Consider the following 22,471-nt stretch of genomic DNA (forward strand, 5'->3'; position numbering starts at 1 on the left):
ATTGAAAGACTCAAGAAGTTGTCAAGCATTTTCGTCTGGGTACGGCCCGCTATTGGCTTCTCCAATTCCCGCTTCTGCATGCGCCGCTGGGATTTTATTCGGCCTTAGTATCCCAGCATTCGTCACCCCGGAACAATGGCCGCAGGCCGACCGCCATATTGCAACGGACACACATAGTATGCGACTGCAGAGTGCAGCCGACCAGGGCGGTCAATTCGAGACGGGAGCAAATTCATAACGGCATCGTTGCATGACCAGAAGTGTTGATGACGCGCCGCCAACCCTTTGAAACTCGTATATGGTTTCGATTTCTGATGATATGTAGACTCTTTTATGATTGGAAATGCAACGAAACAGAGTCTAGGCCTTGTCCAATCTCCTGGGCGTCGTCTTAGCTAGATATGTCGAACTATTCCTCTCGGCCCCTCCACATTTCTCGTCGGATGCCGGTTGATGCCGTCATGATTGGGATTCCTGGGTGCTGGTTCTTTGGGATTGCAATGGGTCTCCTATAATGCTGTGGATGGCGATGCGTTACTTCCGATAGAGAACCCCACACTGTTCTCTCGGGATGATGTTAGGGCGCGAAAGCCTCCGCTCTTTTTGTCCGGTGGTGGTCTCAGCTCGACGTCACTCAACGCGCTTCTTAGCGTGTCGCCAGACTCATCTAGTGCCATCAAGAAGCGGGCTAATTCTTTGCACAACTCCCAGTCACGCTCAACTTTGGCTCGCCGCAGTAACCGAACAATCTGACTTGACCCGGGGTTCAGCTCATCGATGGTATGTAGCACAAGCAAGTATCCGCCTGCTGTCTTCAAGGACCCTTTCGCAAGGGACTCTTCAAACAACTCTTGCGGCGGGGGAAGATGAGCGAACAGGGTCTTCCATGACCTGACTTCGGTCTTCCGGGTGCATTGAACAACGATGTCGAGGTACTGCGGGAAAGTAGAAAGGAAAGATAGCAGGCCAGGCAACAGCGTGGCTTCTGGCGTATGCGAGGCGTCCACTTCGTCATCAAGGACATCATGCAGTAGCACCTCAAGCGCATGAGCAAAGTACTCAAAATGCTGGTAGAAATGGGATAGATGCAAGGCGGCCGGTGAATCGAACCTTGCCAGATGGGATCGGAGAATCGTTGGGAGGAATAGATGTGTCTGTCAGGCCGTATTAGTCACAGATTTCAGATAAAAAACAAAACTGGCAAGACGAGGGAGTCATTGCCAGTTATATATGGCTGATGAGAGACACGTATCGCGCGCCACAACAGGACGCATACAGCATCGACGACGCGCTCCCTAACGAGGAAGGAAACAGATGAGCAGAGGCTTACCCTAGTAGCGAATCTCGCCGATGCAAAACTGAGATCCCGACGCTGCACCATTTCCGACTCAATTCCCAAGATCAGACCCTGCCGGAGGAGGACCGATAAGGGGTAAAAATCGCAGGACATGTCGAGGGGAACTTGGATATCTCTTCCTGCTTCCACTGGCGCCGAGAGAGTCTCTTGCACGTCTGTCCAGACGCGCATCTTGGTACCATCGAAGTACCATAATGAGTCCTGCAGGACGTGATCTTCGTCTTCCTCCACCTGGTTCAGGGAAGCGGTGGTTGGCGGGCGGGTGAGTGCGATCCGGTGATCACGCATCAGCGCATAGTGCTCAACGTTCTGAGCGATGATTCGCATCTCGTACTTCAGTTCACTGTTCTCGGTCGTCGTCGGTTGGAGAAGCACCAGTTTCCCGTCGACCAGGAACATTACGCTGGCCTTAGACACGTCCTGAGAAGGATCGCCACTTTCTAGCTGGTCCTCCGGTAGGACCCAGCTCAATGCCCTCACTCGTGGAGGGGCCCTGATGATGCCGTGAAGTGCGATTTGACCGACTTGGACTAACTTGATCGACTTCTCCGCCAAGGTCACCACGTAGTGGCAGAGAATATTCTCATATGTGTAGACGAGCAGAGAATCTTCCCCGGACGGCGCAATGAGGACGATCGGCGACGACAAGGCCTCCGAATACATCACCCTGTCCGAATGCAGCGGCAGCTCTCGCGAATATATCCGCAGCTCGAACGACTCATTCGACTCGACCGCTGCCACCAGTACATGCTGAAACCAGCACATTCCGCCTCGCACGGTGAACTCGTTCTCCATCCACTCCGACTCAAACGTCTTCCATCGTCCGCTCTGCACGCTATAGTGCGCCAGCCCTCTTTTCCCGGCAACAGCAACGTACCTTCCATCCGGCGACACCACCGCGCTACGAATCGGCCACTGCGTCATGAGATACGCAGGAGGCACTTGCACGTGCTGCCAAACTGCGCTCTGGCTCGAAGCATTCATCGGATTCGGCAGCTCATGGCCTCGATACAGCACGAAACCAGCGTTCGTCTGCAGCAGGCTCCGCGCAATATTTGCGGGGGAGAAGCAGCCTGTCACCGCGCTCCGTGCCATTTCCACCACCCAGACGGCCTTGTCGTTCCCATCTACCATCGCGATCTGCGACCCGCCGCCCAGCCAAATCGCGGACCGCACGCCTAGCAGCCATCGCTCCGAGTGTGCCGAGCTCAGCGCCCGATCCGCGAGCATCGACGAGCTACACAGCTTACCGTAGACGCTCCAGGTGCTCCACGCGTGATTCATGCCCGCGAATAAGCAATATCCGTCGGGAGAGTACGACAAGAACGTGAGTTCTCCAGCGGACGAGGAGAGCTGAGATGCGGAAAAGCGGTGCGAGAGTGGGATGTTGCCGGAGTAGTCTTTCACGGAATATATGTATATGTCACCGTTTGCGCAGCCCACGGCGAGGAGAGAGAAGCGAGCATTTATGGCGGTCATCGTGGCTGCAGAGGAGGCATCGGTGGGCATGTGGAAGCAGAAGCCACGGAAAGGGGGGTCGGTCTCTTCCGCATTGGAGTTATCCACGGGGGAGGTAGGAGCTTGAGAGGCCTGGGGCGGTCGTTTGCGCGTTTGGACGGCGTAGACGCGCCCGTCAGACGTTACCCAGGAGCTGAGATTCATCGGTCGGTCGTACACCATGTCAACCATGTGAACATCCTGTCCGGAAATCCAGGGTAATTGACTGAGCAAATGCTTTGTCTCTTGCGATCGTGACGTTTCCGAGCCCTTTCGGACATTGGATGCCTTCCTAGCCTCTCCACCCCATCGTATAACTTGGACTGCCCCCGGACCTTTCGTAGCCACTACTAGCCCATCATCGAGTGCCAGCACCCTTCCAATCTTCGAATCGATGCGTATGGTTGCTCGAAACCGAAGCATCGCCTCCGCGATTACCGCGTCCTCTCCTTCCCCGAGTGGCTCTTGACCAAAGTACGATCGCTGCCCAGCGCTGTACCTTCGCCCATGGTGGCTGTGCCGGGCATTGTCGACGAAGACGGCGCGGTAGACACGGTTTCCCGGGACCACGGTGAAGGAGTATATAATGAGGTAGTTATTCGAGGTCTGGACGACGAAGAGGGAGGAGTCGGGTCGGATAGATAGGCCGATGTTCGTGCCGTGGTCGCGGAGCGAGCTTTGAGAACGGATGGCGGTGGTGAGGACGGTAACGGGCTGGGTATATGTATTAGCACAGGCTATGATAGCGAATAAACTGTCGGACACGAAACGGACTCACCCTGCTCTGCCATACTGTCAATGTAGATGGCGTTACTGTCGCGAAGACCTGTCCATTTCTCGACCCTCTGATATCCACAATCCCTTCCGCTAGCTTCTCTCCCACCTCTCCCTCTTGATTCAAATGTGTTGCTCTCCCTTCTCCCTGGATATTCCGATTCCTCGCGTGGTCCCTTTGAGAATGCGGCGCAGTAGTCAGGCCGGCCCGCTCATTCTCGCTCTGGTCAGCCACGGAGTCATTCCGCGAGTCTGAAGCTTCCCCGTCGTCGTCTTCGATTGCAAAGGTGTCATTCTCGTCATATAGGATAGCGTTTCGGTTGTGTAGGGCTTGCTTCTCGAGGGAGTAGATCTGCGGTGCGCCAATGGGCCAGTACATTGCGCTGGTTACGGTGAGGTGCGGTTGAGTATGCGGGACATCGTCCTACAAGATTGGCTCTCTCATTATTTGCGATTGCCGCATGGATGGATGGCACGAAAGAAATTGGAGTGGGAGAGAGCTTCGAAGTATTGTATAGGTAATATAAAAAGGTGTAGATACAGTTGAGCCTCCATGCACCAAATGAGCTACGGTATCTCGGAGGTTCGAAGGTCGTAATGGAGAGCGGTTGAGGCGGGGGGATTGGTGCCGCTGAACATCTCGTCTCGTATCATTACAGCTCGATCGAGATTTATAAATCATATATATCAACATCTAACCAGGCAATCACTTATGTTCTACAAATTGAGTAGTATGACGTGTATTCGCCATGCTATTGACCTCTGCTCAGCAGACTACCTCTACATACAGGTACATTTCTTTTCCCCTACGCAGTCACTATCATCCACAACGAGCGACCTCTCTCCTCCATGTCGGAATGCATATGAGCAATGACATTATGTCCATCTCCTCGCATTCCCCCTGGCGACAGCCTTTCTGCATCGCGTGAAGCCCCACACACCGCATACAAACAGAGACTCGGATGACAAGAACTGAGCCGAGTCGTGTTTGTATCCACCCGCTCTCTGCCCATCTAACAACAGCGGCAACATGCTTCGTTATACGGCATATAGCCCCGTGGAGTCTGCCTGCCAGAGCAGGAATGATAAAAACGATGAAAGGAAAATTTGCAGCAAAGGCAAAATGCAACACTCAGTGTGAAACACCGCAAGCAACGCACGCATTACCGGGTATTATGAATGGAACGAACAGAACGAACGACATCTCAACTCCCCGCCTTCTCCTTCTCCATGTCCGATCTTCTTTGTCTTCTCGTTGGCCATCTCCCACGACCCACTCACATCGCTTTCCCCGCCCCATTCAAATCAATCCAACTCATATCCTCGTTCTTCCCGTTCTTCCCGTTCTTCCCGCCCTTCCCCTCTCCCCCTCCCGACGACCACTGGCCCTGCGCCGTGCTCATCCCACTCGGCACACCCCGCGGGAACACCGTCAGCTGGCTCGCATTACTCGTCCGATTCTCATCCGCCCCCGCGCCCTGGAACCGCCGCATCGGATCGAACCCTGGCGCCCCCGCACCGAAGCTGGCGCCAGCGCCGTACTGGCTCGGGACTCCGGTAGTCGGCGCGTAGTGGCTGATGATCCCCGTGCTGGAGCCGTAGAAGGAGGAGACGGCGCGCGGGGGATCCTCCAGCGGGTCGGGGTTGAACGACGGCATCTGGGGGATCGGCCCGGTGTACGGTGCGTTGGTGACGGGCGTCCATGCGGCATCGGGGCGCGCCACGGCGCCGTTGTACATCGCGTCTTCGTCGCGGTCCATGGCGCGGTCGCGCGTGCTGGCCGTCGTCCAGCTGCGTGCGTCGTCTTCGTCTTGGTGGCCGCGTGGGAGGATGGTGACGCCGCTGGAGGTTGTGGGTAGGAGAGCAGGTCGAGGGGGCTGGGCGCCGGAGTTCTTGGTGTTCGGTTTCTGGTCGGAGACCATGGACACTTCGGAGACGTTGCGCTCGAACGACTCGCCGAGGTTGAGCTCGAGAGGGGGGACGGTCTGGGAGGGGTGAGAGACGCCGCTGTAATGGGCGGAGTTATAGCGGCTTCCGGAGCCGGCGGAGTCGTAGCCGCTCCCATCATACATGGGGTATGGGTTTGCGTTGTTTCGCACGGCACCATTGTTTGTCGAAGATGGGTTGTTGTGGTTGTTGGGGTTAGATGGTGCACCATAGGCACCATAGTTGCCGGATGGGAAGAACCGGCTATCCGTGTATTGCGATACTGACGCCTGAGAACTCCGTGCATCATCGCTGAAGTCAGCAGAGGTGCGACCATATTGCCCGTTCCCCTGGATCTGTGCTAGGTCCGTCGCGTCATTGTTGGTGAAGTACCGCGACCACCCAGATGACCGTGAACGCATGCCGCCTGCTGGCGGAGCATTCGCCGATCGTGCAGCCGCAGGTGAGGAAACGTTTGGCATCGGAGGAGGTCCACCAGGTCGGGGGGCCGAGCTTGATGGGGCAGCTTTTTGTGAAGGAACTGCGGCGGCAGCGGTTACCGCTGTTGCGATAGCCGGGCCAGCGCGCGTGTGTAGGGAGTCGTTGAAGGCGTTGGTGCCTGGAAGCGGGTTCGGAGGCTTATTTCGACTCACTGAGCCAGCCGGGGGGATCAGAGGGTCGTTTGACCCTTTGCCCTTGACAAGAGTGCCGCCCATCATCGGTGCTGGCTGATTACTCCCACTTAATTGGTTCATCTCGAGCGCCTCGTCAAAGCCAAGTGGACTTCGTGATGAGTTCGGGATCAATCTAGCGGTACTGGCATCGCTCGCTTGGGCTTTGTGTCCGCGACGCTGGCCAATGTTGGCAGCCCTTGGGGCGCGGGTTGCGTTCATCGCTCCTACAGGAAGATCGCCTCCCCGTCCTTCCATGATGGCGAGGCTCGTGGTCGAATGGTTCAAGCTCGCTGCGTAGGTCTTGCCCACCGTCCCTCCAGCTTCATGCATGAACTCTGCTCCCCTATCGGCAAATGACAAACGGCCCTCCTTTTCACTAATATAGGGCGTCTTTTCCTGGGGTTTCTTGGCTTTTCTCCACCGCAGCAACAAAAGAAGGAGAATGAGTAGGGCAGCGATGCCGAAAATCGCTCCAAGCGTTGCTCCAAGAACAGTCAGTCTCTTGCTCTTCATGCTCGAGCCGGCCGCTGCCTCGGCGGCACTGGTTGTTGAAGATGGTGAGGGGACTGATTGAGTGGCGGTAGCAGAGGATAATAGCGAGACACTAGATGAAGTGAACTGGCTGGTTAGAATGTCCTGGTCCTTCACGCCCAATACTGCAGAAGCATTCATCCAGCTGTTCTCCCTTTGACTAAAGATACAAAGAGGGTCTTCTTCCGAGCCTCCGACGACCACTGCCATTCCATCGGGGTCGGTTGCTAATGAGAAATCGGCTCGGGTGGCATTTGGGGCCAATGTCGGATCGTAAGGCGGCCATTGATCCAACGTTAGGTCTCGTTTCCGTTTTTTCGAAGGGATCGAATTTGGGGGTGCACCGATGTAGGTGCCTGGCGCTGCGGGAGAGCCATCGGGGTTTCGTAAAACGAGGAGTGTGACAGCATTCGGAGAAACACTCATGTCGAACATTTCCAGGACCTTGCTTCCATCGTCGCCAGTCATGATGGTACACTGGATCTTGCTGTGGTCTGGAAGTCCAAACGGGAGTGTTGTCCCCAGATCCGCCCACATTTCATCGGGACCGAAAGTAAATATTTGTCGGTTGTCCACACCACCACCAATCATAACAGCGTGAGAGTCGTTCCAGGGCATGACAAAAGGATTGTTAAGTGGGGGAGCCGCAGAGTTGAAAGAGCGGACGCCAAATGGTGGTTGGGTAGAAATCAGAAAGGTTTGGGATGACAGGCCATCAATGCCATCTTGCGATCCACCGTAGGTAATGATCGATTGTGAGGCATTCAGAAAGGCAGCACCGTGATGCTGGCGGTTTTGTGTCACCGATGCAATAGGAGAGATGATTTCCCAGGATTTATTCTTGAATGAATACCGCTGAAGGCCTGGGAAGTCCTGAATGGTTGAATTGGGCGATCCACCCACGATGTACAGACCGGATGCTGCTGGATCGTCGGATGGTGCGTGAGCACATCGGGCTCCGGTAACGGCTATGCCCATGGATAACTGTGTCCATTCACCTCCCTCTTTCAACGGTAAGGCCTGGAAGGCATCGGGAGAGTAGACGTAGAGAATGCCATCGTTGATGACCGAGCAGTGGCCGTTGAGAGGGACCAACGGCTCGGGAGGCGGCATGGTCGAAGGGAAACCTGAACGCTAGCACAGGGAGACGACTGGCGTGAGATCCCCAGCTCTTCGATTTCGACAGATTGCGGGTCACGAAGAAATCGATCGGTCCATGGTCATTCGAAGAATATGCTTTACAGGGCGGCGGGGATGCTTGGGTGTTCGTCGATTGATCGTCTAGGAAGGTTGGAGGTGAATAAAAGTCCAGGTGAATACAATCGCTAATGATTTGGTTCTCAACACGCAATGTGTGGCCGGTGAGTCCGAATCCGGTCCGGTGAATTCGTACGCAAACAGCGACAGAATATATGAAGTTCCAAAACAATCCTCCTCTTCAAATCGATCAAGGAGAATCGGTGTCAAAGGGTGATTCCTGCTGATGGGTATCGCTCAACGTGGGTATTCAAGTCCCTTATGGCGTAACTCAAACCTGTCTGAGTTCTTAAGGACGATACTAAGATCGGTCTGATCCAGTCGTGAAAGAGAGTGGTTCGCACAGGGACGCTTGTCGTTCGCAGAATCGACTGGGTAACGTGGTCAATGGCGGAGCGGCAATGTTCGAGACGGTCGCGGTCGCAGACAATTCGATGTTCCGACGTTCCGTAATAGTTGTGCAAAAGAAGAATGCAATTAACTTCGGTCGGAAGGGCACGGCGATGGAAGGGGGAGTCAGGGAGAGGGAGAGGGGTGACAAGGAGACTCTGTCAGAGATTGAAACGGGGTGCCAGGTTCGTCACTGTCCACACAGTGGGCTGGCTTCGCCGATGCCTGTAGACCTATTCTTAGGGTTCTACGGCAATTGAAGGCCGAATGAGTGCAATATCGCGAATGACGGGGAAGTAGAAGGGATCGGTCTACCAGCACACGTATCGAAGGGAGAACGAAAGGTGTCAACGGTCAGAAATCGCGCAAAGGGAAAGGAGTGGAAGCCAGACGAAGACGGCTGTGGCCGATCTGCAGCGTGACCAGCCAACAGGGGATCCGGCGGATCTGCAAGCACTTCGAAGTGTTGTGCTCACAGTCGGGCTGATCATGCAACAGCACCAGCTCCAGCAAGGCAGGACGTTAGCACTGTGAAGGCGGAAGCTAGGAGAGAAGGGAGACGCGCAAGAGAAGGAAGGGAGGGAAACCCGAAAGATCGTGAGAGGCTTTGGGCCGCAGCGACGGTCCAAGTCTCACAGTACAGGGAGTACAGTACAGAGCAGACCCCAAGGTCCAAACTAAGCCAACGCCCTAAGAGAGACTGATAGCGATGTGGCCTGTGGGTTTGGGGGAGAAAGCTAAACGGGCAACGGCCAACAACAAAGGCATGGAGCTAAAGTGAGCGGACGGATGGCGGAGTGGCAGGATAACTGCATGAGAGTCGGCAGAGGGAACAGATTCAACAGAAGGAAGCCAAAGATCCCTGGGCTTTTAGTGCCAGGAACGCGGCACTTGCATGGGGTTGATGCAGCCACCGCATGTCCTAAATACTGTTACGGCGTAATAAGGGGGGGGAAATAAGGGGGTAAATGAAGAGAGGATGCCAAGATATGATACGGACACTGTACTCTGTTTGACCCGACACTTCCCAGCGGTATGTCGACCACGCTATGGTACCGCCTGGCTGATTGACTTTAAAAGGATGAGATCATGAGTCTCTACAAGACGCCGAGCTTCATCGAGAGCCGCCTACAACAGGCGGGCAGAGTGCCACTATCCGTCGGTACTCCACAATACCAACCGACAAATTGCGTGGGGAGCTAAGCTACAGACATAAAACAATTGACTATCATGGGACTCATTACTGATTTGGGACATGGATCGATGATGTCAAACCCGAGGTGGCGAAGTCTCAGTACCTGCCATTCGATATTGATTGCAATCATCAATTAGGTGCGTACCTACCAGCGCAAGATGGGTACGTACCATCTACTTGAAGAGACCTAAGCCCATGTACAACACTTAAAGTAAGTTAAGGATGTATACATTTTATTCATAATGCCTAAGTACCATGAACGCTGCTGCGACTCTCATAAAGCCGCGGCGCGATCGTCTCCCATGTTCCCCCTTTGCGGGGCCCTTGCTTTGTCTGCCACTCTTTCCCCCCTCCTTCATCTACCACCCCAGAATGCCCAGATTCATTTCTGTATCGAAGTCTTCCAGAACAAAATCACGCCGCAAATGCACAATCCTTCGGGAACGGTGAACCGTTGATATTTGAGAAACTCCTGTCTACGGGATCCTTAATTCCTTATTGCCCAGTGCATCCTCCGCGCTCCGTGGGACTCCAATTTATCGATCTATACGGAATACCTTGGTGTCCTACCGTCCCTGAATATCGATTACATATCGATTACAACCCACAATGTCGTGGTTGCGAATCCGGATTATTTGTACTCCTCCCCTATCACCGAGGCTGGTTTTCGTGTTCCTGTGTGCGGAATCGTTCGCAGGCGGCTATGCCAATCGATACCGAATCATCGAAAGGTTTCACCCGACGAAGAAGGTGATATTCTACGTAGTGAGCATGAGGCAACTTGTACCTTCGTCCTTCCATGATTCGTTTCGGCGCGACTCAGTTCCCCCCAACAGGCCAACAATCATCCAATGTTGGAAAGAACATCATCACATCAGATTGTCATCTGCTCTGCCGATCGACATACTGTGCCTGAGGCCTAGGACCTAGGTATATTAGCTCATTGCTTCTGCGTCACTGATGTTAATTCCGACGACGATAGCCTCTCACGTCTCAGCATCTCGAAAGTGCAACTGTGAATGAGAAGTCGAGAACCTGTGCAACAGTGACAAACAACCTATCGCTCCAACGCCGTGATCAAAAAATACGGCCAAAAATAGCCCCCTTTCGCGCCCAACTTCATCCCGTCTCTGCTCGTCAGGGGCGGTCTCCGGGGGTATGAAACACCCTATCCAAGCCCACCAAACTCTGATAGGCTAGCTTAACCTTATTGACCGCCAATGGGGAAGCCGCCTGTCGCCATCTCCATGCAGGAACACGGGTCCGATGCCCGTAGCGTATCCGGATCGTGGGAACCTTCGGCCTACGGATTTCCACTTTCTCTCCAGGAGGCAGTACTATGTATAATGTAAGACGCAACTTTCTCCTCATTTGTCTGACAGTTTGCTGAGAATCACGGGTGCAATATTAATAATTGGAGTGATGCACATATATGCATGTTTAGATTCGGAGCCGTCGTATCTTCCCGAGGAATTGGGGAATGCTTGCATGAACGACAACGTGGGCAACGGGGAAGAACCATCGCGAGTTCGTGAATCGTGATGAAGATTTCAGGAACACGAGCGTCTCTATCATCCCGCCAATCACTCCGCTCGCCCATCAACCCACCCATCCATTGGCCCGTCAGCGTTCAACAGCCTGAACACCAAGCGCTGACATCGTGACTTTCGTGAGTCGTGATCAGAGTCAGCGCGTTTGGTGCTCCTCCCTGAGCTACTCGACATCAAGGGCGAATGGGAGATGCCTGTTCGGTTTCGATGCGGGCTCATCCGTGGTGATGGCGCCGTGAAGTACGGAATACGTAGTAGCCACGATAAAACCCATCCAATGCCTAATCATCCGCCGATCCAGTGCCAACAGGTAGCCAGATCCGTGGCGTCCACAGCGGGAAGGTACTCTCGATATCGTTCATGCGTTTCTAGCTGGCTGGTCACTCATGGTCAGCCTGGCTTTTGGCACTATGTATCGGCAACCAATCTGGTTAAGCAACGCGATAGTGAAATGTGATAACGGATGCGATTGAGCATCATGTTTTGTAATCCTTATCTTGCGGTTGACACTCACTTGACAGGCTCACTATCGGCTCTTCCGAGTAGATCTATAAGCAATAACTACTTGTATGCGGATATTCGGGACTCCAGAGATCCTAGGTGTCCCCAGCTACAGACAGCAGCAGCCAGAACCCTATGTGAATAATGCGCTCCGTTCACAATTGAGCTTACCTCCCAACTTCTAACACTTAACAGGCTTTAGTATAACCGTACGTTTACTGTACAAGGGAGCCTGCCATTCCGCCCTGTCTCAAACAATATCAATGTTTGATCCACGGAAATCCTCCAAGGCTCCAACATCACCGTTCGATTGGCGCAATCCTTCCGTAAATTGCGCCCGCAGCCGTGTGGGGCCGTACGCGGAAGCCATAATGCGGCTGAAACGACAAGCGACAACGATTGCGAGATGAGCGCGGGACTTGATGAGTGACGACATTAGGGGATGACTTGGGGTCTTGGGAATCGGCGGATAATATGAGAAAGATATATCTGCCGAATGTACTCCGTAATACGGAATACCTATGCGGAGGTCATCCCCAGAATCGGCGCCAAGAGTAAGAAGATAAAGTGATATATCACTTACACAAGCGATGTTGATGCACAGATTGAGATGAACAACAGGGCTATGCAAAGGAGCTATACGGAGTTATTTGCAGATCTAAGAGGGCAAACACTCCAAATCCTGCTATGTACATGCCGAGAATTAGTCCATACAACCGATCGAAAACTGGATGCTTCAAATCAATCCCATAGAGGTACTCGGAGTTGTGCCACTGGATAAATCCCACGACAGGAAAGCTGCTGTTGTTCAAGAACCGAGGAATATGGAATAGGGAGCATTCCGATCGGGATACGGGGTTCCTAGTAGTCGCTAGGAATTATGGAACTTCAATGCGATCATTGTGATGATCGTCGTCAGTGTCCCCTTTTATGATTTATCATCATCAAGCGCGAGAGTTTCGTGTTTTGAGTTTCCCAGCCACCCGCGTGAAGAAGCCGAGTTGTGGGCTGCGGCTGGGTGTGAAGATCCGGACTCCACCTCCCGAACGTATCGCATCATCCTTATGATGCTTGACAGATAATTTCAACTTCGATGTTCGAAGAACCTAGGAAGTAAAAGTCCGTACAGTCTACACAGTAATACGGAGTACACGTGCGGTTTCATCAGTCGCACTCGCTTAGAGCATCTGATCTGCGTCTCACTCTTCCTCAGCTCGTCAACCGGTCGTCAGCAATGGCTGCAAGTGTGAGCGCTTCTCATGCATAGTTATGTCCTACAAACCTCGCGTGAAAGTCAATTGTGCATGGTGTAGGCCCTTGTGTGCTTAAAAGGGCCCCGAATGGAGATAAGATCTTCAGGTACTTTATGTCTGTGTTCACTCAATTCATATTCGCATCATCAAAGCCAGAAAGGGGGGTGATCGATGTTGTACTCATAACTCAACCGAGGAGGTACTCCACGGACTGTTGCCTCAGCATGCAACACAGCGTACGGTTAACGAAAGGTCGTGCTAAATTTCGGACTTCTACTTATGAGGTTGATTGTCTGTTTTCATGTTAGACGAAAAGGAGGTTCTGTGCATTTACTAAACGTAAGGTCTTTTTGACAAAATGCCCCTTTAACTTGCATTCGCTCCAGGCTTAATAGCTGGTATTTCCAGCTCCCAAAATATTCCGGTTCATGCAGGTATTTTTAGGCATTTACAGCTTGACGCTGTATATGACATTGGATACAGAGCATTGAAGACCTGGTAAAGATGACCGCAATGGGCTGTGTCATATTATGAGCTTGGAGACGATGCTTTATCATCTATATCTACAGCTCTACTATTCTTAATCCTCTTTGTTCGCCTTTCTAAGATCAAAATCTCTCGACCATACCGCCATCTTCATGATTTTTCATCACATGTTCCAGATGTCCTAGGTCCAACGTGCCGATATATTGTTGACTTAGGATAGGGAAGGGAGACACTGAAGAATTGGAATCGAGTTTTAGAGTGCCTCTTCAGGTTCTTGTACATCATTCTATTAGTTCAAGTCCCTCCGATGGTCATCCGATCTATTTGGTTGAGTCAATCTTGTTTAAGCATGTCTATGCAAAATTATGTCGATTCAACTTAGATTCCCCCAGAAGCACTCCCTCATTTGGAACATCAGACTCCTTGCTCTTCCCGACACACCTCAGTGATTCAGTATCAGCTATGGCCTTTAGCCGATTATAGTCACTCCCCTATTCTAGAATTCTCCGTCTGCCTATATCTCGGCAGTTTGTGTAGCCGTGAGGGAGCCTGAGCATCATCCTGCTAGTAAGTGATAGTAGAATAGTTACATTAGTGGCTGTCTCGACTGAATCGTTGGGGGAAAGACAGACAAAAAAGACTGGTTTAATGAGCGAGAGTAAGGAAGGATGCTTTATACAAACCAACAACAATAATACAAGGAATTCCTACCTAAATCGAGGCTTCTTTGAGGATATTTCCATGATTGGAAGGAGACTCCTCAACATCAAATAATCTTTCATTGTTTCTCGGACAAAATCACTCTCCTATTCATCCGCAATGACATTGCATCAAGTTTCAGCGGCACCCCTGATATTGTATTTCCGTCCATCTAGTGTATATATATCAGCGAGATGTTGACCAAAGCCGATTTTCACTTCAGGCACAACAGCTGCGGGCTACACAGTTTGAACTTCACATCTATACTTCACACAAGTAAAACCAGTATACTACGGCATCAGTCCGTTACGATCTAGGACACAAACAAACGGTAGGCATCAGCATCTTGCAGGCAAGATTGACAACCATCTGACTGATGGCTCTTCGACCAACTTCGAGAATAATCGCTCAGGAACGGGATCGGAAGCTAGGGAGAGACTTCTGTTCGTCCCGAAGTGCCCTCCAAGGTTTTAGCCATGTGGACCGGACATGAATCCCCCAAAGTCGATCAACAAGCCAACGTATAGGAAATTTTGAAGGCGAGATGCTCCTTGGCAAGTGGAGATACCAGTCGTCTTCATCCACCAGGCTCAGGGTGCGTGTTAGGGTAGTACACTCATAGTACGCCAGATAAAAGCCGCTGTCCTCCCAAGCGCCTTTCCCTCGTCCTGTCGAAGAGACCTCAATTGCAGAAAATGTCTTCCAGCTGCTGTTGGGTCGATAACTTTCCCTCGTGTGACAGGCCAGACCATGCTTGGGCCAATGTTGTGTCTGGAATGTAGGACATGAAAATAACGCGAAAAGGACCGAACGGGATCAAGCCGTGGGATCTCGGAGCAGGAATATCGGGCGCCCGCTCAGCAAGGAATTCCATGCTCGTGTATTCCGTGTAATTCCTATTTCCTAAGATGACTTTGGCAACAATGTCGTCGTTGCACTTAACCACAACACCTCTAACAGGATTCTCCCACAGCTTTGGCGATTTCGAAAGAAATTGCTTCAAAGGCACAATCAGTGCTTGCTTCCCCGTTTTCACTCGGCCCATCTTCCAAAGGATCTCCTGAAAATTGCGCCAGCAGAGTGGCCACCTCCTTAGACAAAGGAAAGACGACCGTGGCAGTCTCGGCAAGATCAAGACGTGTGCGGAACTCAGGGCCTTGCGACTCGGGTGTACCTTTCTCGGCCAGCGGCAAAACCTTCGGTCCAGTCGCCATTGTAATCCTGCGATTATAATTTTTCGGAAATTTGGACAGCATATTGACTTCTGGTTCATCCCTTAGTGTATCACGGAGCTCATGCAAGGTTCGGAGACTGATTTTCGCAGGATAAGAGAGCTGACGATATTGGGATTTCTGATGTTCAAGACGATATGAGTTGGAGAACATTGACATCAGGTCAGCCTCTGGATTTATTTCCAGTTCTGCCTGAAATGCAAGCATAAGATCTCTGTTCCATTGTGCTACGTCAGTGTTGGAGATGGAGCATCGCCCATAATCGTTGATTCAGACAAGCCAGTACACCAGAAGTTGTTCTTTAGAACGACATCGAGCGTCTACTACGTAGTAATTCCGATCTGGCACGCTAATCCCAACACGATAATTAGTCACAGGTCCTCATTTTACAATGGAAATATACCCCCAGAAGAACAATGGACAAAGGGGCTTGAAAGAAGAAACTTGATGAAACAATCAAACAAAACGTCCGAGTCCATAGAGTTCACCAGATGTTACGGAGACATTACGACTTGCTTGACCCCTTTACAGTCGTTGGAAGGTATTGTGGGCAGCTCGATTGAGGGGTCTTAAATATGTCATGATGATGCCGATGCCTTGCGCGATCAATGATAGGTATCTCATGGACCTGAAGAGGTGGAAATTTGCGACCAGAATCCGAGCGGAGGACCCATTAGTTAGCCATTCTATTCATTTTTCTTCTCTATTCGGTTAGTGGCATCAAGACATGTGAAACATCAACTGTTCATGTAGTTTGCTTCTCTTCACCTCAGCTCTCCTTACCCCATCTATACTCCCAGGCGTAACCCAACCGCGTTCGATCTGACTTTTCCAGAGCATTTGGGAGCCTAATGTGTAGATCTGTCGATGTCTCATGTCGTGCTCGCCATACGGCAGTCTGCGGAACTTGGTCTCCTGGACATCCGATACCACAGCTGACGATGCTCTCATACATACGAACAGTGAACATCATGATATCATCATTAAGATAGCTAGATGCGTCCAATGTTACAGTAGACTAACATCACCACAGGGTTTGATGAAATTCGTTTAATCACCTGTTTGTGGCTCTCCCAATCACCGCGTTCGGAATATTTCAAAACATGTCGCTAACGTGGTCATCGAAAATCGTGAACCAGGCGACCGGTATATTCTAGGTAGAGATTAGCAGGCGATTGTACCATGATCCTTCACATATGAGTCCTATGCGGATGTGTACGGTGATAATGTCGGTAATAATGTCGTCAATGACTTTGCCAATACCATATATATCGACCACGGATGCCCAGGGAACACTTGCGTGTGACGACTTCACGAACAACATCGCTGCAAATTTAGCCCCTATACAAGGTACCACCCAACCCTCCCGAGACGTCTACCGACACCGACTAATCGGAGGTAGAATACCAGCGATCGTGAGCATCTCTCAATCTCAAGTATCCCAACCAACAAAATGCGCGTCACCTGGCTTGCACCCCTCGCCCTGGTCTTCGCCAGTGGCGCCGTCGCCCAGGTGAACACGGACGACGTCGTCGCGTCGTTGACCTCGCTCATCCAGCCCGATCAAACGACCGCTGCCCCGGCCGCTGCCTCGAGCGCCGTTGCTCCGGCCGCCGAGTCCTCGGCTGCTCCGGCCGCCGAGTCCTCGGCTGCTCCGGCCGACGAAACCTCAGCGCCGCCTTCCTCAGAGCCGCCCTCATCATCGTCGACCTCGTCGACCTCGTCGTCGAGCTCTTCGAGTAGCTCCTCAAGCTCCAGCAGCATGGAAAGTACTGGGGGCGCGGCTGTCCCGGCGGTGACCCAAGGCGCGCAGTTTGCGGGGGTGATGGGCGCAGCTGGAATGGTTGCGATGGGGCTCATCTGAGCGTCTGCCATCGCTTGAAGAGGGGGATATGATGGATATTCCAGTCCTCTAGAGGTCAGAGATAGGTGCGTGGATATGTATGTTACGGAATGAGGGATGAGATTAGAGCTAGATATGGTGATTCCTTGTGTCAATACGACTTAAGTCAGCCATAATCAGTGGAAGGGAGGCTGCTGCTTCTTGATTTAGATAAACGGTTCACTGTCCGCTCAATTCGTTCGTGACGTTTGCAAACGCCGCCCACATCTCCTTCGCCCTGCCATCCTTGATCGCCAGTCGCGCAAGCCTGACGCCCTCCTTCCATCGGAAGCCACCGGGACCCGTCTCTTTGATCGTTTCTGCCTCGTCTTCGTCACATACCCCCGCAATAACAAGCAAGGCCGCCGTGTTCATAAGGACAAAGTGCAGAACGGGATCATCATCCGCAATCTTGCCATCTAAGAAATTCATCAGGATCTCGGCGTTTTGGGTGGGGGTTCCTCCTGGATGGACTTCGGACAACGGATGTGCTGGCAAGCCGAAGTCCGACGGCTGTAAGGCGAAGTATGTCGTGGTCGTTCTCTGGCGTTCTTCATCGTCCCCATCCGCCACTTCGTCGTCAGCAATTGGTTGAACCGCCCAACAGTGCGTCAATCCGGCGCAGCTGATTTCATCGAGCTCTTCGTCGCCGCATACAACCAATGCCTTCGTCGCGCCGCCGAGTGCTAGCGCCTCCGCGAAAGCAGGACCGACATCTCGTCGCGCGACACCGATCATTCGAGCCTCCAGTGTTCCTGTGCTCTCGATAGGGTTGCTCAGAGGTCCCAGCAGGTTGAAAATCGTTCTCCATCCCAGCTCTTTCCTGACCGGAGCTACGTACGCCATCCCGGGATGGAAAACGGGGGCGAAGAGGAAGGCATAGTTCGTCTTTTCGTAGACGGCAGTTATTGTACTCGGCGTCGTCGCAGTCAGAACAGCCGGACGAGGCCGGGCTACCGGGGATGTTAGTAGGTCTGCGGATCCAGAGGCAGAGGTCGAAGCTCGGTTGCCGTGTTTTGCTAGTAATAGGTAGGCAGATGCGATGATGCTGGAGGTCGTTGAAACGTTGTAGGTGTTATGGGAGTCGCCCCCAGTGCCCACGATGTCACACTTTTCAGACAGTTAGCTCCGATGATACAACAACGGATAGGTCCCCTACCAGTCCACCCCTATAACCCCCTCTCTTGAGCTTTGCGCCATTCTTCGCAACGCATTCCCTTAGCAATGTCGCGTCTGGTACGGTAGAAGCCCCTCTCATCTCTGCTGCGCATGCCGACAGGACGGCTGGTTTTCTATCCTCACCAGTGAAGTGCAGAGCTGTCAACAGCGCCCCCGTCTGGACGGGAGAGAGGCTATTCGTAAAGATATGAGACAACGCAAAAGCGATCTCGGAGGCCGACACGGACTGGTTCGAGGGGGATGGCCATAGCCGTTTGAGCAGAGGCGTTATCGATATAACTTCCGACTTGGACACCTCTGGGGTTGAGGTTGCCCCGGCTGCAATCTTCTCCTGCGTTCTTAAGGTTCCCGCCGCTGCATCACGAGTAGTTATGTCTGCTGCTCCTGAATGAGCAACATTTTGGAGTACATATGGTGGGATGAAACCTTTGTTGCCCGCCATTATTTCGAGCTCCTAAACCGTCTGCGGTAATCGATCAGTGGATTGGGTATCTTGGTAATACCTCATGAAAGAAAGCAATCCGCCTTCAAAAGTTCAAGTGCAATTGATCTATGAATACTCCATAATTAAGTCAAGGTTATCAGCTATTGACAATTGTATTCGGGTTGTGACGCATCGACAGCAAATTCCTGGAGAACTTGAACCGCAGATGTGCCGATTGGCTGGAGACGATCCGATCACGAAGTTTACGGCGCGACAACAATTTATGCTCTGCTCTCCATCTTCAGCATTCTGCACGTCTTGTTCAATAGGAACCAAAGTTCTCCTACAACAAATTGATCTTATCCCTTTTATGGCATTGTGATAACTTGCTCTTTGTATCTCCAGCGATACAACGCAATGCCGTCTGGCTCCACTTCGCTGCGACGCATTGCGCAGCGATCAATCTCAGTCTCCTCACGATGTCCCCGTCAAGCCTATGCCTCACTGGCGACGGCGGCTTCATCCTCACGAAGTTATGACCCGACTCTCGATTCCTCAATACCGCAGGCCCCTCGACATCTCCCCACGCAACCGCCTTCATTCAAGCCCCCGGAGTTCCGCAAATCGCAGCTGCTCCGGCAATACATCTCCCTCCTCAAATCCTCTCAAGTGGTTCTTCTGTTCCAACACAATAACTTGAAGGCATCCGAATGGGCCGCGATACGACGGGAATTGGCAGCGGCCCTCCTTGCCACGGACAAAGATGCTGCGTCTATCTCCCCCGATACTCCTCCGGCCACCACGGCCGACTCCATCAGGTTCAACGTCACGAAAACGCATATTCTCGAGATTGCGCTTCAGCTCCTTGAGTACTACAAACCTCCACAGCTATCGAGCAGCACGTCAACGTCGGCGCCTACCACACTTGCTGGCGAGGAACCGGCATATACCCATTACCTCTCCGAATACGCGCAGAGGTCCATCCGAAAGACCCCCCCACATCCATTGAAGCCCCTCATGAGCGGTCCGATTGCGCTCCTTTCCTTCCCTTCCGTTTCCCCCGACCATCTGGCGTCGGCGTTGCGAATCCTATCGCCCGACAAGCAATTTCCCGCGCCCAGGAAACGCATCAACCCCGATTACCACGAACCGGCGGTGCAGAGTGGACTGCAAAAGTTGATCTTGCTGGGAGCAAGGGTGCAGGAGACCCCGGAATCGCAGGAGCGGCGCGATGCGCGGTTTTTGGACAATTGGGGGATTCGATGGATCGCGGGATTGAATGGGCTTGGGGGGCTTCGTGGCGAGCTTGCCGCGTTGTTGAATTATTCGGGTATGGGCCTGGTCGGTGCTCTTGAAGCGAACTCGTTGAATTTGTGGAGGACCATGGAAGGGCGCAAACAAATGCTCGAGGATGGCGAGAAAGGTGAGAAGAGCGAATAGTTGGGGGGAGCAATTGGCGAAAGCAGAATGTGAATGAATACACCGTTATCAAAATGTACTATATGTGTCGATATTGTCCACGAAATAAAGCATTAGAGGCTTATAAAGCGTGCTTGATATTAACAATTCTTGGTTCAACAGAACTTCAACTCAGAGATATCTTTTCTTCGACGCTGATTGGCTGACACCCCTGGTTGTGCTGATTTGACATTGTGCCAACCATTCTTATTTCTTTGGTCATCACATCTTTTGTACCTTTCCTTCATTAGGATCGGCTGTGTTGACACGACCATTCAATCGCAGAATGATACCTACGCGTGCTCTTTATCACCATGCTGCTCGAATCACGCTCTTCTCGCGCGCCAGCTGTAGCCTCTGCGCCGACGCCAAACAAGTGCTCTCGCGAGTCTGGGACCGACAACCGTTCGAGTATCAAGAGATCGATGTTATGAAAGACAGGAAGTGGGCGGTGTATGAATTTGATGTTCCAGTCGTACGGATATATCCTATGATAGCGATGATTTGGATGCTAAAGGCTGTTAGATCCATGTCGAAAGCAATCAGAACGGTTCCAAGGAGACGAGTATGGCTGCGCCAAAATTGATGCATAGATTCTCTCCAGAACAAGTGGAAGACTTGTTGAAAAAGCTTGGGAAGTGACGATAGAGCCGGGAAAAGGATTCTATATTCCTTGTGCTGGTTCTGGGCCAGCACACCATTCCTTTTGCCTAATGTTCTATTTTAATATTTATTTATAAATACACTCTTTATACGGCCATATGGTTAAAAATGGTATCGCAATTACCAATAAGAGCCATGCGGTTAGAGAGATGTTGTTAAAGTAGTTACGGGGACGTCAATAAATATCCTTAATGTCCGTCAAGTTCTAGACTTCAAGCCAGTCCCAGCTCCCGATCGTTGAATTCGATAGCTACCACCAATCAGCCTGATATGAATTGCAGGGAGGAACGGAAAACACCACGGAAAGCCAAGGTGAAGAGGCAAAAGAAGCGACTGAGAACTTCTATGGATGGTTCTTCCAGATCACGGCACGATGGCTAAAGGAAAACCCACTTATCATGATGCCATTCGAACCATGTAGTGATCTACGGGGGAGGAATGAATTCGTGTGAGCATGAACATCTCTTTCCACTGATATTTCTGACTAGCTGGAATAGCTAGGGCGACATGGTTATCGAGTTTGGTTGCCATTGGATTCCTGCACTGCTCGGTGCACCCCACTTATAGCCCAATAAGTCTAACCTTGAGAGAAACCTGTACAGCTAATCAATATTGTGCTGTTAGGAATCCCTCCTATAGCTCCAATATCCCCAAAAAAGATGAGATAGTGCTATTATCTGTCCTGCTGATCTCCCAGCCAGGTGAGTATTACATAAACAATAACGTACGAGTCCGGATGGTTGCTAACCTCTAGAGAAGGCACTGATATCGGTCTTCTGGAGGTCATGGATAATATCAGGATACCGAATGGCTCGTTCAACATTCTCCATCAAACTACATGTCGTCGCATAGATGGCTACAAGGGCAAGCCTCAGGGGCAGCAGCCAACTGGAGTCCCGATGTTGCCGATGGCACATGGACATTCATAAGTAGAAGCAACGTTGTCCTGGTGTCATTGAGTTATGACACTAAGCAAGATGTAATTAACTGCCATACTCCCCCCCAGTCCATCATATTACGGGTTATTCCATGCCCGTTCCGCGACCCGCATGACCAAAATGCTCCGAACGCTGCAAGAACGCTTCAAATCCAAGGAAAACCAGATAACCCATACTAATAGCAAAATCGACCCGATATGCATGACAAACGCCATATAAATCTTCCTATGATCCCGGCGCCGATCTTTCCCTAGTCGAACCACCATTCACCGCGCCTTTGGACTCCGCCGCTGAATCTTCGGATCCGGCCGATCCCCATCCGTCGGCGGCTCCCCTCCCTGCGCTTTCCAGTCTAACAGCTCCGTCCTCCTCTTCTGAAACATCTCCTTCTCGCTCGCGGTCGGCAGAGGCGAGGTATGAAACGAGAGGAACCCGACATCGATCTTCTCCCGCCCTTTCGCCGGGTGGATGAACCGCGCATGCACCGAGCGCGACACCGGCGGCCGAAACAAATATTTCACCTCGACCTGCACATCGCAAGTTAACGGTGTTCTCTTCTCTTCTCTCCGCGTCGGATGGAAGGCTCATACCAGTCGCGCATAGAG

General features: G+C 52.0%; 7 protein-coding genes across 7 annotated transcripts; 3 read left to right on the forward strand and 4 right to left on the reverse strand.

The window, feature by feature from the left end:
- Nucleotides 1-509: 509 nt before the first annotated feature.
- P152DRAFT_388278 (RIC1-domain-containing protein) lies at nt 510-4,007 on the reverse strand (the record flags this gene model as incomplete). The annotated part of the gene is made up of 3 exons (XM_033675920.1): nt 510-1,154; nt 1,331-3,568; nt 3,738-4,007. 3 exons carry the CDS (start codon nt 4,005-4,007, stop codon nt 510-512), a joined length of 3,153 nt encoding a protein of 1,050 aa, XP_033538727.1.
- A 766-nt stretch (nt 4,008-4,773) lies between these two features.
- Nucleotides 4,774-8,144, reverse strand: P152DRAFT_8042 (uncharacterized protein). Its single transcript, XM_033683259.1, has one exon. The coding sequence runs from the start codon at nt 7,870-7,872 to the stop codon at nt 4,906-4,908; it is 2,967 nt and encodes a 988-aa protein (XP_033538728.1). The 5' UTR covers nt 7,873-8,144; the 3' UTR covers nt 4,774-4,905.
- A 6,181-nt stretch (nt 8,145-14,325) lies between these two features.
- Nucleotides 14,326-15,592, reverse strand: P152DRAFT_486496 (uncharacterized protein). The gene has a single exon (XM_033682086.1). It carries the CDS (start codon nt 15,361-15,363, stop codon nt 14,773-14,775), a length of 591 nt encoding a protein of 196 aa, XP_033538729.1. The 5' UTR covers nt 15,364-15,592; the 3' UTR covers nt 14,326-14,772.
- Nucleotides 15,593-16,337: 745 nt separating this feature from the next.
- On the forward strand, nt 16,338-17,285 carry P152DRAFT_8065 (uncharacterized protein). Its single transcript, XM_033683263.1, has one exon. The coding sequence runs from the start codon at nt 16,776-16,778 to the stop codon at nt 17,184-17,186; it is 411 nt and encodes a 136-aa protein (XP_033538730.1). The 5' UTR covers nt 16,338-16,775; the 3' UTR covers nt 17,187-17,285.
- On the reverse strand, nt 16,929-18,940 carry P152DRAFT_426676 (uncharacterized protein). Its single transcript, XM_033677275.1, has 2 exons — nt 18,364-18,940; nt 16,929-18,314 (listed from the first exon to the last, which is right to left on the reverse strand). The coding sequence occupies exons 1-2, from the start codon at nt 18,823-18,825 to the stop codon at nt 17,385-17,387; spliced, it is 1,392 nt and encodes a 463-aa protein (XP_033538731.1). The 5' UTR covers nt 18,826-18,940; the 3' UTR covers nt 16,929-17,384.
- Nucleotides 18,941-19,106: 166 nt separating this feature from the next.
- On the forward strand, nt 19,107-20,360 carry P152DRAFT_453709 (uncharacterized protein). Its single transcript, XM_033678436.1, has one exon. It carries the CDS (start codon nt 19,225-19,227, stop codon nt 20,245-20,247), a length of 1,023 nt encoding a protein of 340 aa, XP_033538732.1. The 5' UTR covers nt 19,107-19,224; the 3' UTR covers nt 20,248-20,360.
- Nucleotides 20,361-20,428: 68 nt separating this feature from the next.
- P152DRAFT_453710 (putative glutaredoxin) lies at nt 20,429-21,129 on the forward strand. The gene is made up of 2 exons (XM_033678437.1): nt 20,429-20,740; nt 20,791-21,129. The coding sequence occupies exons 1-2, from the start codon at nt 20,552-20,554 to the stop codon at nt 20,905-20,907; spliced, it is 306 nt and encodes a 101-aa protein (XP_033538733.1). The 5' UTR covers nt 20,429-20,551; the 3' UTR covers nt 20,908-21,129.
- The last annotated feature ends 1,342 nt before the right edge of the window (nt 21,130-22,471 follow it).

The sequence above is a fragment of the Eremomyces bilateralis genome (assembly GCF_010015585.1).
Source record: "Eremomyces bilateralis CBS 781.70 unplaced genomic scaffold P152scaffold_1, whole genome shotgun sequence".
NCBI lineage: Eukaryota > Fungi > Ascomycota > Dothideomycetes > Eremomycetales > Eremomycetaceae > Eremomyces > Eremomyces bilateralis.

What these genes read in the sequence shown, in the direction of transcription:
- P152DRAFT_486496 (XM_033682086.1), bottom strand. Translation starts at nt 15,363, where the DNA reads ATGAACCAGAAGTCAATATGCTGTCCAAATTTCCGAAAAATTATAATC.
- P152DRAFT_8065 (XM_033683263.1), top strand. Translation starts at nt 16,776, where the DNA reads ATGCGCGTCACCTGGCTTGCACCCCTCGCCCTGGTCTTCGCCAGTGGC.
- P152DRAFT_453710 (XM_033678437.1), top strand. Translation starts at nt 20,552, where the DNA reads ATGATACCTACGCGTGCTCTTTATCACCATGCTGCTCGAATCACGCTC. An exon ending in ATGAATTTGATGTTCCAGTC is followed by an intron (nt 20,741 to 20,790) that starts GTACGGATATAT and finishes AAAGGCTGTTAG; the next exon opens with ATCCATGTCGAAAGCAATCA.
- P152DRAFT_453709 (XM_033678436.1), top strand. Translation starts at nt 19,225, where the DNA reads ATGCCGTCTGGCTCCACTTCGCTGCGACGCATTGCGCAGCGATCAATC.
- P152DRAFT_8042 (XM_033683259.1), bottom strand. Translation starts at nt 7,872, where the DNA reads ATGCCGCCTCCCGAGCCGTTGGTCCCTCTCAACGGCCACTGCTCGGTC.
- P152DRAFT_426676 (XM_033677275.1), bottom strand. Translation starts at nt 18,825, where the DNA reads ATGGCGGGCAACAAAGGTTTCATCCCACCATATGTACTCCAAAATGTT. An exon ending in GGGGTTATAGGGGTGGACTG is followed by an intron (nt 18,315 to 18,363) that starts GTAGGGGACCTA and finishes CTGTCTGAAAAG; the next exon opens with TGTGACATCGTGGGCACTGG.